The 14,225-nt window shown below is 39.6% G+C and overlaps 2 protein-coding genes across 2 annotated transcripts; both read left to right on the top strand.

Moving 5' to 3' along the window:
• Positions 1-2,250: 2,250 nt before the first annotated feature.
• LOC145769377 (neuron navigator 2-like) lies at positions 2,251-4,023 on the top strand. The gene is made up of 2 exons (XM_082580995.1): positions 2,251-2,562; positions 2,643-4,023. Exons 1-2 carry the CDS (start codon positions 2,294-2,296, stop codon positions 3,055-3,057), a joined length of 684 nt encoding a protein of 227 aa, XP_082437121.1. The 5' UTR covers positions 2,251-2,293; the 3' UTR covers positions 3,058-4,023.
• A 4,436-nt stretch (positions 4,024-8,459) lies between these two features.
• Positions 8,460-10,934, top strand: LOC145769502 (uncharacterized). Its single transcript, XM_082581149.1, has 4 exons — positions 8,460-8,529; positions 8,937-9,005; positions 9,600-9,930; positions 10,740-10,934. Exons 1-4 carry the CDS (start codon positions 8,481-8,483, stop codon positions 10,801-10,803), a joined length of 513 nt encoding a protein of 170 aa, XP_082437275.1. The 5' UTR covers positions 8,460-8,480; the 3' UTR covers positions 10,804-10,934.
• Positions 10,935-14,225: the final 3,291 nt, after the last annotated feature.

Here is a 14,225-nt window from a genome sequence, read left to right on the forward strand (position 1 = left end):
CAAAAAGTCATGCGCTAATCAACTGAGATATCGGGGCGGACTGAAAGCGAAACTTGTTCCGTAAGCATTTACCACAGCATTGCTTGCTTCTACATGAATATTGAATATCAGGCAAAGAGCTTACAACGCCAGGAGAAAAATCGAGTAGAAGCTATAGGCCATGTAAGCAGTTGCAACCAAATTCAAAAGACACCTCCATGGAAGGAAAATCGAAACTCTAAAGCTTACCAACGCATCGGAAAGCAAATTTAGATCCTTGCCGAAGTTAACGACAAACCGTTCACGTGCCAGTGGGACACTGGCACACAACACTCAGCAGGCACACCTTACTTACATGGAAAATACCTACCAGGGAGGCGAGGGACTTACTCTGACCGAAGGGACTTACCGCGGTAGATATATTGATGTAATAATGGTGGTGATTGGCTGCCTCAAGCTGATCTGCCTGTCTCGACTTTCTTTTCGCTGATCTTGGAGCAGACTAGGAGATGGCGGGTCAAGCATGAGATCTAGCGCGTTTTGGTAGAGAATTGATTTTAATTTTATTTGAGATGGTTTGTGTGTGAGTATTTTCTTGTTGCCCGCTTGAAGAATGGATCCTGCTTGTGGAAAACGGGTCACTGCAGTCTGACATCTCATTTGGCGGATATGCCAGAGAGGGGCGGCCAGAGAAAGGGTAGCTTTCGCTGACCCCAGAGTCTTCTATGGATGGGACGCTGAAATCCTGTCATCTCAGGGCGAGTGGGATAATGGAAAGGGACGGTTAAAGATTTCCCGCTGCAATCACTCTTCCGGCATCGAGCTGTTTCAGATGAGTGAGAAGGACGAGTTAATGATGGATTGTTCCGCCCTTGGCTGTCTAAACTTCTTCAAAGATGTTCTATAATCGTACTGTGCTATTGAGACCCACCGCTGCAATCAGTCGTCCCTACCACTAAGGATGGCTGAGAGGGCGGTTGAAGAGAGAGTCTCGACTGGTTTTTCTTTCTTCTGACCGTAGGAGGAGGTTTGGAAGGAGGAGAAATGTCAGATGACAAAGGTATGTTATGCTTTTGTGTCATGTCTAGGGCCATTTTTATATGACCTTAAAAAATCAATAATATGACTTTATTTTTTGGAAAATATGACTTTAAATGACTTTATGTGAAAATCGTTTATTTTTACATACGAACAACGTCACTCACGGAACTAAAGAGTAAAACATACGCAACATAACAGTAATACACATCCATTTTTATTTTAAACCACTGTTGCAGTACAGTTTCATGTAGTGTGGAATGTTAGAGTCTTTGAAGTTACGATTTGGACGTAAAAATGACTTTAGTAAGGAAAATGAGCGCTCCACAGACGCTGATGTGGGTTGACACTTTTGCAGTTTTGCATAAAGCGCTGGTGAAATGTCTTGTCTTTGTAGCTCCATAATTTGTTTCACATCGTTTTTGTCCAATCGCTTCTTAATGTTATTTTTGAGCTCAAGCGAATCTTTTCCGAAATCAAGGGCATTTAGATCAGCCTGGGCCTCTTTGATGGTGTACGTACAATACAACTTTCCATTTTGAGTATTAAGTTGACCTCAATGTGTGACCTCATAAAATATAGGTTTGTGACTGTAAGTGTTATGTTAGCTAATCCTACAGTTTGCCTTCGTTCAATCAGAAATTGCCTTACTTTCTTAGTGCTTAATTGCTTCACCGCTTAAATTGGTATTTTTTATTTCAAGTAGGCTATACAACGGTATGACTTTATAACTCAAAAATATGACTATATAACTTAAAAAGCTGATATATGACCTAACAAGGAAAATATGACTTTATATGACTTCATAACTTTTTTACTATAACTCATAGGGATGAGGTTTTTGCGTTAAAATTGATTTCACGACTTACTGATGCATAGACTTACTGATCTTTTTTGAACCATAGACAAACAAAACAAAATAACCTAAGCAGGTTTAACGTAATGTATTACACACAAAAAATATAACATAATAAATCTAACGGGGTGTCGTTACAGTTATAGTGCAAAGTCAAATTTATCTTACAATTTTTCATTTTATGTATATTGCAGATTTAATTCCTGATGAGGACACACGAACGTGTCGAAAACGTTTGAGTTATTATGTTATATATTTTGTGTGTATTACATTATGTTAAACCCGCTAAGGTTACTTTGTTTTGTTTGTCAACATGTGAGTAGAAAAACAAAACACAAAACGAATACGTTTTCTCACAGACGATGCGTGGTGGAAAATGAGGTCAAAGGTCTAGAGGTTAGCGAGGATGAATACGAAAACATGCTTCGCGTGGTCACGTGGTTACCTCTGTGCTGGCACCACGTCAACCGGTGCCTGGAGGAGCACAGCGCCAGTGACGTCACAATCGGGCCGCGCGTCTTCACGTCATGCCCGAGCGAGTTTTATGCGTCATGTTCATGGTTCGTGCAAGTGTGGAACCACGTCATCGCACCATACGTCATAGCTGCCATCAGGAGAATCCGCCAATCACAGACGAGTGATTCGGCGGCAAAGAAGTGGGTTGATCCAACAGGATGGGTGGTAGAGAGGTAAGTGGGGCGATACCCAACATTTTAAAGAATTAAGTAAAACATGAATAATTCTAACACACTATGCTGATGGTATTTAGCTTTCCATGGAGTGCCAGTGATATGGGATGTGACAACACCTTGAGATTGAAGCCTATCACCAGTGACGATCTCGACTGCCCTCCAGTGCCCCCAAGACAAGACCTTCCCCCATGCAGGAGTGCGAGGCCTCCACTCGGACATTCATTAACCGTTAGTAAACCTAAAAACATTATATCCGATAGTAACCCCAACAGCTCGGGTCACTGCAGGACGAACGACACTTCGACGATAAAAAGAAAAAATTCCCGTAAATACCACAACGAGGGGCATCGTGAGCCCCCTGTCCCACCGATGGAGTTAATGGGCGTGAGAGATAACAAAACGCCCTCTAACGTGTGGCACAGGCACAACAGCCCTATGACGTCACCAACCAAAAGCGCCATCCACGCTGGCGGTAACAGAAAGATCCATTGATGACGTCTCTTTCCTTTCATACTTTTTGTTTATCGCTACAATGACGACATAATTATCCGCGGTGGTGCGGTGCTCGCGGCATATCGAAGACAGGACTCACAATGTTACTGTGAACACGAAGTTAAAGTTTGAAGATTCCAAAGTGAAACTACCAGCAAGAATTGTTTGAAAATGACTAAAATCAGCCGAATTATTGTTAATAATTGCCGTTGTGATTGCATACGCCATACAGCACACTTGCATTCACAGTGCAGCGTAAGCAGGAAACAGCGTTCAACTGCACAAATTCACAAACATCAGGCCAGATCCGCTACTGATCGTCAGCTGGTACAAGCTTGGCGTGCCGTGTAGTGTCTTGCCAAGACCTCGCCACGTAGTTCGATGGGATTTGAACCCGCAAAGGTTTCACAACTTTGTCATATAGCTTGCTTAGACTATTAAGTTAAACTTGTCATTTTTAGATAAATTTTTGAAATGGCGAGTTTTTACAAACCTGAATGTTTTGTATCTCAAGCGATTAAGAGTCTTTTTCAAACTACTTTATATAAAAATAGTGGAAGTATCCCCTTAAAATTGTTTGAATGGAATAGAGAATTTTCTTTAATTACAGAACTCTATAAAATGTTCTAACTCTTTTGGAATCCTCAAAGTAGGTCGTGGCTGCTCCACTTGGTTGCAGTGAAGCTGTAGTGGGGCTACAGTGGACGCTGTTGATGTCGTAAGATGCAATCAACAAAATGTTCAATTATTGATGATGAAAAATTTCTAAATTATGTGTTCAATGTCATCTACAATTTTAGAAAGCATTGTAGGCCACGTCATAATAAATGTTATTGTGCGTATCAATAAATGCCGCCATGATTGCAAAACACTATTTTGATTGATGATACCTACTTGAGACTGGCACATGGACTGGCAGCAACATAGGCTCTGCGTCTACAGTCAATCGCGCGCAAACTTTTGTGTTAATTCAGCTACGTCGCTTCACGAAGTTTACGATCGAGAATGACCTGAAAACCGCGGGATGGATTTGAGCTTTTCAAATAAAATTGCATACGTTGGATCACGTGATTAAATTGTTCATCAATTGTCAAGTTTTGAGCACTGAAGATAAAAACAGTTTTTTTTTTTCCAAACTTTTGCTAAAGATAGGTTTGTTTTTAGATTCAGTCTTTTTTTTAAATTTGAGGTTATGTCCAATGGCGTCCAACAAACAGGTCAACACATGTTGGGTATCATTACAAATCCAGTGTGAACTAATGATATCCCTCCAACTGGAAGTGAGGTTATGCCTCAGATATACTTGAAGCTTTTGGTCTGGGCTTGGTTGCTGAGCATTCTTTCCAAGGCAATAAAGTCATTCTTTGCCAATCACGCGCGGGAAGCGGCGCGATTTGCAATGACAAGCGAAAAATCGATTGCTGCAAGAGCCATGCCAATGCCGCCATTTACTTTTGCGTTTCGTGCAAGGAGTCGGTTGGCACAAAGATGCCACTTGTATGAAGGATTAAGTTATCGTCTCCTTGAAGCTTGCTGCTGTAATGTTTTTTTTAAGATAAATTGACTAATATTAAACGTTTGCCTGATAAGTGATGAACCATGAGCAAGTAAAACGTTGCAATAAGACCGCATTTGATATGATATAGAAACAAAAAATTGAGAACGTTTTCGACTATACATCTAGCCCTTGCCAAGCCTTTAAAAAACTAATTTATATTGCTCAAATAGGATGAAAACTGTACAGCATTATGCAGACAAAACGGTTCAAACTTTACCACCCGATCGCTCAGTTGCTTAGCTCGTGACTTCGTGAACGAAAAAGCTTCAAGTTCAAGCGGTGCTGGTTCGACTCTCGGGGTGTGCGTTTGTGCAACGCTCTCCATTGAACGGCACCTAATGGATGGAATAATTCCCCAGTAACAATCGAAAAAAATTACTCTGTCAATCTCGGTAACCGGCCCTGCGTCAAGTATGCGGAACTACCAGGAATAACCTATCAAGGCTTTGTCAGTCCGAGGATAAAGATTCAAAATTAAAACCAAAACCATTTCACAAAACTGCTTTGTGATGCTCAAATCAGAAATGGTAGAAAATAAATTTACGCAGCAAAACTGATTTAGTGTTTAGTCGTCGATGTGCTTTGGATGAAAGAGCTTGGCAAGACCACCAACCAGACAAGAAGCCAAAACCAATCACAAATAACTGATGGTTTGGTTTATTATTCCATTAGCATTAAAACAGTAGACACATATTTTGTGGTGAGTTGTTAGTGACATCATTGCGATACGAGAGCGTCACAATTGTAACGTGCATTGATGTAACAATCTTTGAAGACTTGCATCGGCATGAAACGTTGTAGTGAGATTTGCGAAGGATTGCTTCAAAAGTCTGGTACGTTGGATTCACAAGAATGCCGCAAAATCGATAAAATTGTCAAAATCTATACAACAAAACAAGTTCAGAATAACGTTACAAAGACGTTTGTAGACGTCACAATTGTCATGCTAAAGTTTTTCAAACCATAAAGTTTTCGATGGAAGAAAGTTTGTAGAAAAAATTCAAAGCTTTAAAAATTTTCCTTTCATCATCATCATCAGCCGGTCATGCCACTGCTGGCAGATGGCCTCCACATATGTTTCCACACCATTCTGTCTTTTGCTGTTCTCATCCAGTTGTCATCCTCATCCTTTCATCAGCAAAAAACTGGCAATTGAAAAAGTACAATGGGTTTTTATTGAGTGTGTGCAGTGAAAATGCTTAGTAAAAAGTATTTTCTAATATTTTTGTTATTTTATATTATTAGCCTATTGTATCACGGTATTGTTATCATACATTTACAGAAAAAACTGGCACTGGCAAATTCTGCACTGGCTTTCATGCTGCAATAAATAACAATCATTGGCAAAACTGAAATGCAAAATTGAAATAAAGTATAAAAAAGTAGAATTGCTCACAAGAACGTGAAAAAAATGTTCTAAAAGTTTTGGCTTTACTTGCAGCATCGATCACTTTACTTGTAACCTAGCTGTTACATTTCATTTCTTAAATAAGTCATAATATGTATATTTCTATTATAAAATTAAAACATATCATGCAATAAACGCCAGATAAGTGACAACGCAGTTGGGATCTTTCGAACGTTCCATCTGAAAGAGTTGAGCTGATGTAGAAGAGATCTTCGCTTTTTAGCAAAAAATAGTTTATTCCGGCAGAAATCAGGTTTGCAGATGCGCGTTTGTAAATATTTGGTCTTTGGGAAATAGAATTTTCCTGCACATCACGTAGGCGAGGTATCGTTACTTTTAGATTATGAGTTCTTGGAAAGCACCAGGACAGACAAATAATGAACTCAAGAAACTTATAAACGATTTCTGGTGCTTACCAACAATTTAGATTTGTAATCGTTACAATCTTCACACCCGTCACCGTTATCATAATAATTAATAATGCTTGTTTTCATATTGTGCTGTATCCATCGCAGAATGCGTTGCTTCTCAACGCTTTATAAAGCAGACAGTGTCAATGCAGCCATATGGAGGCCCAGCCAAGTACATTCTTATGATTATTATTTTATTTGCAAGTTAGACCAATAAGTCTATATTTACAACTAAATATGCAAAAAATATCATTACTTATTTTCAGATGCATACCTATGATGAGAATAACCTCTGGGATAGCATAAACATATAAACAATAATATAACATGATTAGAATAAAGTTGCAAACTTAAAAACCTCTTGTATGATTAGACCAAACATATCTTGGTTTTACAAATTGGGTAAAATATTTTTTAAAGTGGTGCATATACTAACCTATTGTTACTCATTTTGAACGTATTTGCGACAATGTGTTATTTAATAAAAAAGCAAACAGCTTTAAAACTTTCATCAGCAAAAATTGTTTTCAACTGAATGATGTCTTTCAGCAAGTTAGATTTTTTGAATAAAAATTATTTAAAAAAAATTCTGGCAACAGCGGCGGTTTGAGGCGGCAAGTATTTTTTGCACTGCTGCACGTTGCATACAAAATTGTTTACCGATATTTCTTTTTGAAGTTTGATCCATGATTGCGCCCAGAGGTTTCTCAGAAAATCTTCTTTAACGAGGATATGTCAGCTATCAAGTCCAAACGTGATTTGTCAACAAAACAACTTTCTTGACATAATCTGGGATTTCCAGCAAGAGAGGCTCATGCAATTCCCGGATCTACTTAATCTGACAGCAAAGCAGTTAAAATAAAAAATAACATGACCGACTATAATTTCAAAATAGTTGTTGCTGATTGGTCGCTTTTGCAGCGTCATCGCGAAATACGGCGTTGACAATCGTATCCTGAAGGCGGAATATGAAATTGCGAAAGAGCGGTTGACGTGATTTGTTTGATTGAAAAGCTGCATTGATGGATCTTTTTGATCGTGGCAATCTTTATCCTCGAACCGAGAAAGCCAATTTGAAAACTCATTACTCGCAGCTTCGCATACTTGTAGAGGCTTTGAACCATTGAACAACCAATTCTGTGTAAACATTTTAAGATTTGCTGCGCCATTTGACGTCACTGGAACAGGACTTGCGCCAGTTGCTCTAAATAGTTTGAGAAAGTTGGATGTTGAGTTGTAAACGACTTGATGAGGTGTCGTAGTATAATTCGGTCAACAAATTGTAACTGCATTTTTTAATTAGAGATAAGAGAAAACCTTTCTAGATGACGTTTCTGTGCTGATTCTGAGTCTACTTTCGTTTTCTCTACCACATCAAGTTTTCAAAATATTTGCACATTACTATGTTACATAGCTTATTTAGTCATAAAAAATACCTTTTCAAAACTGCAACAGGTGATCACAACGCATGGTGGAACCGGCATTGCGTATAGATTGTAGCCTATAATTGTAGATAGGTCGCTACAGGCCAAATTTTAAACAACAAATATCCAACTATCTCAAAAACCTGATGTGAACATTTTTGGAATCGTCGTTAAACCTTTCAAGAATTACTTAATCGGATATCCGTTTAAAATTTGCTGTCGACCAGTGATAAAATATTTTGAGGAAGTTTGGTTTTCTTTGATTTTCATTTAAATTTTTTTGCTGAAGAATTTCTTTTTATTTCAACCCAAAAAATAAATATAAAAATTGTTTCATACAGTTTTGCTTTTGACTGAAATTAATTTTTGCAAAACGTTCATTCGTGACAAAGCTCATCTTGAAGCAAATTTATATTTAATTTTTCCTGAGGCGACAAATGCTCCAAGTGGGCGGGTCCACAATAACGATCGTTGTTTTCTGACAAGACGCTCAATCACAATTGCTCAGAGATGACGCCGGACTTCCATATATGGAATTTGGTTTGTGAGAGCGGTTTGTATAAAAGCTGGAACTTCTCGCCAATCAATACAAATTTCTTGAATTTAATCGGAAAAAGACGAAGATGCATTTCATTCTTGCCGGTTTAGTTCTGCTCTCAGTGGCAAATGTTGGTAAGCAGTATTAACCTGTACAGTCATTTCGGTAACTTAGGCTACTTCTTTGCGCCGAATGCATCCATCTTCTTGCAAACGCTGTCACTGCATTGTTTTTATCCGCAATAATAAATTGTCCAGCAGGAAATTTAAATAGCGTCTTGTGGATCAAGAACCAAATGAAATGCTTGTCATACTAATTGCTTCTGAAGAGACCATGATACAGTTTTTCAATAATTAATCAAATGCTTTCGATCAACTTTGTATTTTTCTATTTGCTTACAGAAACTTTTATATTAAAATGTCAGATTATGTTTTGTAATCATGAAAGAAGTGACTTGACCAATATTCGAACTCGTGTATGCTGATCATGATGGCTCTTGGTCGCAAAGCTAACTAAAGCGCTGTGTGTATTTTTGTTTCAGGCCTCACACAAATAGGACCAACAGCTTTTGTACAACCTCAAACTTCTCTACGACCGCAAACAATATACAGTGAGTAGCCTAACCGATAAAGTTCTCGTTTCATTATTGTAAGAAAAGTTGCCTACTTTAGGTTGTGTCGTGGTAGTGAAAAGCTTTCGATGCTTAATGCTTTCCATTGCAAGATAGTTTGATATAGCTCGAAGATTTAAGATTGGAAGTCAATCTTCCTATTCACTTTGGAATCTGTCAAACGTATCTTTTGTCAAGACACAGACAATCGAGTGCCTTCGATGGTTATTGGCAGATCATAATTACCAGATGACCTGTGTCGGATGCATAGAAGAAAAGCGTTTTATTTTTCGAAAATCATTTTCTGCTGTAACAACATACAAGAATATTAATTTCGTTTGTTAAGAAATAATCACTTATTTCATTCTGACATTGGTTGTATTTTCTATTTTAAACTAAGGTTTCTTTTATTGTATTTTTTGTGATTTTTTTGTATTCTAGTTTGTGTTTTATAATATTGTTACCCTATTGTCTATTGTGACGTCACTACAAGGCGGCCACTTAGTTAAAGCATGAAGTCACACAATGTGACGCGACAACTAAAATCACAAGCCCCTCATGTCACAATGACAAAGGTTTCAATATTGTTTGCAGCTGTCGGCAAGGAATGCCCGCGCGGTTACCGATGGACCAGATGGACCAGCTCGACCAACCCTGGGGGTAATGGAGATGACTATGAATGGCGTAGTTGCCCTTGCAACCGCCAACGCCATCCGAACCCCCGAACCTACTATTTTGACTCTCGTGTGGTCCCGCCGTCGATGCAAGCGCGAGTCGTCACTTCTCACTTAGTTGTGTGGGAATGGAGGAACGCTCTCCACCTCACTTTGAATGGTTTGAAGTGCTACAGTGAAGAGCAGCCAAGAAGCCCAAGAAGATGTCCGTGCAGGAACTACGAGGTCAGGTACTGCTGCCTCGAGCGAAGGTCAGTGAAAGTTTGTTACCATCATTCAAACCGATAGGTCACAACACAACACGCAAAGCACTAAAGTATTTACATGATCGGTTGTGCGAATATTTATTCTCGGACTGAGAAACCTTTTTTGAAAACAACCTTGGCAGTTTCGTTATCGAGATTTACAGAGTGAAGTTTCCGATTGTTGAAGTGTTGTTGTTTGTACATAAGTTGTTGTTGTTGTTGTTAAGTTATTGTTGTTGTTAATAAATCTGTCCACCAAGTACCGCTAAATGAAGAGTAGTCCTTAAAATACGTTGCTCAAGCGCACTCCTCGAGAGTCGAACCAGATTGCCTGATCTTGCTGTTTCTTCGTTTGTGAGGTCAGGTTCTTAACCAACTGAGCTAATGGGGCGGAAATTCCAGGAAAACTATGCCACCTGGAAAATTGTGGATCATTCTAAATGCGTCATTGCACGTAGGACGCAAGCAATTAATGCCACGTTGATGTTAATTGTTTCACGGATGACATGAACCTATTGAGGTGAAGGACGAATAAATCGGATCATTTTTAATTTTTAACAGTACTTCCAAAACTTTAAATCAACTTGCTTGCAGAGCAGTAGAACGACCACACTTCTTAGTTTACTGTATGTCTTTTTCGCAACACATTGTTGTTGAATGGAGGGTTGTCCTTGAAACGCGTTGCTCAAGTGCACACCGAGACCATTGAACCAGCAGTTCTACTACAAAAGAAATAGCAGATTTACAATGAAATTTGCAAAAATTCTTTTTCTTTTATGGCTGCATCTTACATCAAGAGTGTTGTTACTTTGCAGACGATGCGCGCGAAACGATTTCGCCTGCTTGGCGAGGTCATCGGAGGCCGCGGCTTCGAAATAGAATGGTTGAAAAATGCTTTGCGCCACCCAGCGGAAGAATACAAACCGTCTTTTGTTGCGCTTTGTTCTTTACGTTGTCACAATGGCGTCTCGTTCAGAATTGCAATAAACAAAATAAAAGGGAAAACGGAATTTCTGTTTTTTATTTTCAATGTTAGTTTATTTAGATAATTGTAAATGAAGTTGATGACGAAATTGCGACCAGCCAATGCATGTCACCATGACACATGTGCCAATCGTGCCAATGCAGAGAAAGTGTGTTCTTTCGCTAAAATGTTGGTTTAAACACATCAACAAAAAGTAAAATTGAAGCACTAAAAATTGTGTATAATTTGAAATAAGTTTGCATAATTTTACTCAGTGTAGTTTTTAATAGTTTTGCAGAAGAGATTTACAGATTTACAGAAGTGACGGTTTAGGTCAGGGGTTCTTAACCAGGAGTGTACGCACGACTAAGGGGTGCGAGACCTGTAGGTAGGCAGTGCGGGGATGCTGAATTGTCTAGGTTTGTTATAATACGGCGTAGGGAGCAAAGTTGTTTTACCAGATTTCAACAAAAATTTCGAACTGTAGGCGACTATTACTTTTCAGCCAATCCTAGGAGGGGGTGCGAGAACTGGTTGGTAATTTCAAGGTGGTGCCGACAAGGCAAAAGGTTAAGAACCGCTGGTTTAAGAGGTGGTCGCTTTAATTTCTCAATTTGTTCTCCTTGCTATAGATAACAAAGAACGAAAACGGCAACATTGAAATCTGGTGTGACCGGACCTGGAACTAAACCACGACCTATGAAAACCAGAGGTGTAGACACCATTTGAATAGCAACTTGCAACCATTCAATTGTCCAAAAATATTTTGAAATTCCAATTTAGAATTCTGAAGCATCAACAATGGCAAAAGGTGGCGATGATACCGCAACATGACTTTCAACACAACTTCAAATGATTTAAAACTCCCATGTTTAAAAATATGTAATCAAAGATTTGGTATAATACTAAAGTTGGTTGAAGACCTTGGGGTGAGAAAGAGAATTAATCTTATTTCCCGATGAAGCCACAGATGCGCACAGCGCGACCACTGCGTTTCCAGACAACCACTTTATCAGGTCCACATCTTTTGTAGATCTGGACCAGATAAAGTGGTTGTCCAGGTAGCTATTAAAACGCTGATACAGTTTATCGTGCTATGTGTTGTCAAGAATGCTTTGCGTAGAATAGCAGTCTACGTGGGTTGCAATAGTGGTATCAGCCCTTCTGAAGCTAATGGGGTTTTTTCACTGGTAATTTTGTTGGGAGCCCATTATGAGATATTGCGTAATGACTACAACAAAAAGTTAAATGTGTCAAACAAAGAGAATATTGACAGCTCAATACAATAAACTGTAGGCCTATGTGAGAAATTTTAATTGCAATTGAGCTTAGCCCTGTTTGACTGCAGGAAGAAGAAGAGTTTTGAATGTGAAGCCTATGTGAAGAAGTTGAGTTGTGAATAGGAACGAAATCGCATTTTTAACTCGTCACCGACATCACGGTTGGGAAGCAGTTCAAAATTCAAAAAGGATGATAACTGAATCTGACCCAACCAAAGACGACAAGACTGAGCGGTTAGACGCTAGAAGGACGCCGGTTCGAAACCAATCAAAGTACCCTGCTGTGTCAGCAGCAAGACAATACATATAAGACATCGGACATGGAATGACTTACAATACACGCAAAAACGTATAATTGCGTGTCCTTCGCAAAACATACAGAACCTTTGAGAGAGCAATTTGGACCCGGTACGGATAAGAAGCCGGGCACCGCCCCCTCTCCCCAAATAAGAGACCTCTAAAGAAACAGTTTTCAAAAATTTCAAACCCTAAAGAGAGCAATCAAGCCGCCGGAACACTGGGTGTAGAACCAAAAACAACTGAAAGCGAACCAGCTCAGTGGCCGAGTGGTTTCGCTTTCGCTCTGGTGCTGGTAGATCTGAGATCGATTAAAGGTCGGGTCACACCGAAGACTTTAAAAACGATATCAATTTTGTTTTTTCTTGCGTGACGTTGTGAAAATAAGTCGAGTAATAATGTGATGACATCTTACACCTGATATAAAATTAAAAATGAGCCCTGTCTCTAAAAGACCTTAGCTGTTGCAGAGCGATGATAAATAAAACCATTAACATTATTATAATTAATTGGTTTGGTTTTGAATCTGTATCTTCGGACAAAAGCTTTAATAGGTTATTCCTTGTAGTATCGCATACCTGTAGAGGATTTTGACACAGGATCGGCTAACGTGTTTGACAAAGTGAAGTTTTTCCGTTAGTTAAAGTGTTATTGCCAGAAATTATTTCATCCATTAAGCATCACTAATTGGAAAGCAGTCCTTAGAATGCGTTGCTCAAGCGCACACCCTCAGAGTCGAACCAGCGCTACTTGATCTTGCAGTTTCTTCGTTCAAAAAGTCATGCGCTAATCAACTGAGATATCGGGGCGGACTGAAAGCGAAACTTGTTCCGTAAGCATTTACCACAGCATTGCTTGCTTCTACATGAATATTGAATATCAGGCAAAGAGCTTACAACGCCAGGAGAAAAATCGAGTAGAAGCTATAGGCCATGTAAGCAGTTGCAACCAAATTCAAAAGACACCTCCATGGAAGGAAAATCGAAACTCTAAAGCTTACCAACGCATCGGAAAGCAAATTTAGATCCTTGCCGAAGTTAACGACAAACCGTTCACGTGCCAGTGGGACACTGGCACACAACACTCAGCAGGCACACCTTACTTACATGGAAAATACCTACCAGGGAGGCGAGGGACTTACTCTGACCGAAGGGACTTACCGCGGTAGATATATTGATGTAATAATGGTGGTGATTGGCTGCCTCAAGCTGATCTGCCTGTCTCGACTTTCTTTTCGCTGATCTTGGAGCAGACTAGGAGATGGCGGGTCAAGCATGAGATCTAGCGCGTTTTGGTAGAGAATTGATTTTAATTTTATTTGAGATGGTTTGTGTGTGAGTATTTTCTTGTTGCCCGCTTGAAGAATGGATCCTGCTTGTGGAAAACGGGTCACTGCAGTCTGACATCTCATTTGGCGGATATGCCAGAGAGGGGCGGCCAGAGAAAGGGTAGCTTTCGCTGACCCCAGAGTCTTCTATGGATGGGACGCTGAAATCCTGTCATCTCAGGGCGAGTGGGATAATGGAAAGGGACGGTTAAAGATTTCCCGCTGCAATCACTCTTCCGGCATCGAGCTGTTTCAGATGAGTGAGAAGGACGAGTTAATGATGGATTGTTCCGCCCTTGGCTGTCTAAACTTCTTCAAAGATGTTCTATAATCGTACTGTGCTATTGAGACCCACCGCTGCAATCAGTCGTCCCTACCACTAAGGATGGCTGAGAGGGCGGTTGAAGAGAGAGTCTCGACTGGTTTTTCTTTC

The sequence above is a fragment of the Aplidium turbinatum genome, chromosome 4 (assembly GCF_918807975.1).
Source record: "Aplidium turbinatum chromosome 4, kaAplTurb1.1, whole genome shotgun sequence".
NCBI lineage: Eukaryota > Metazoa > Chordata > Ascidiacea > Aplousobranchia > Polyclinidae > Aplidium > Aplidium turbinatum.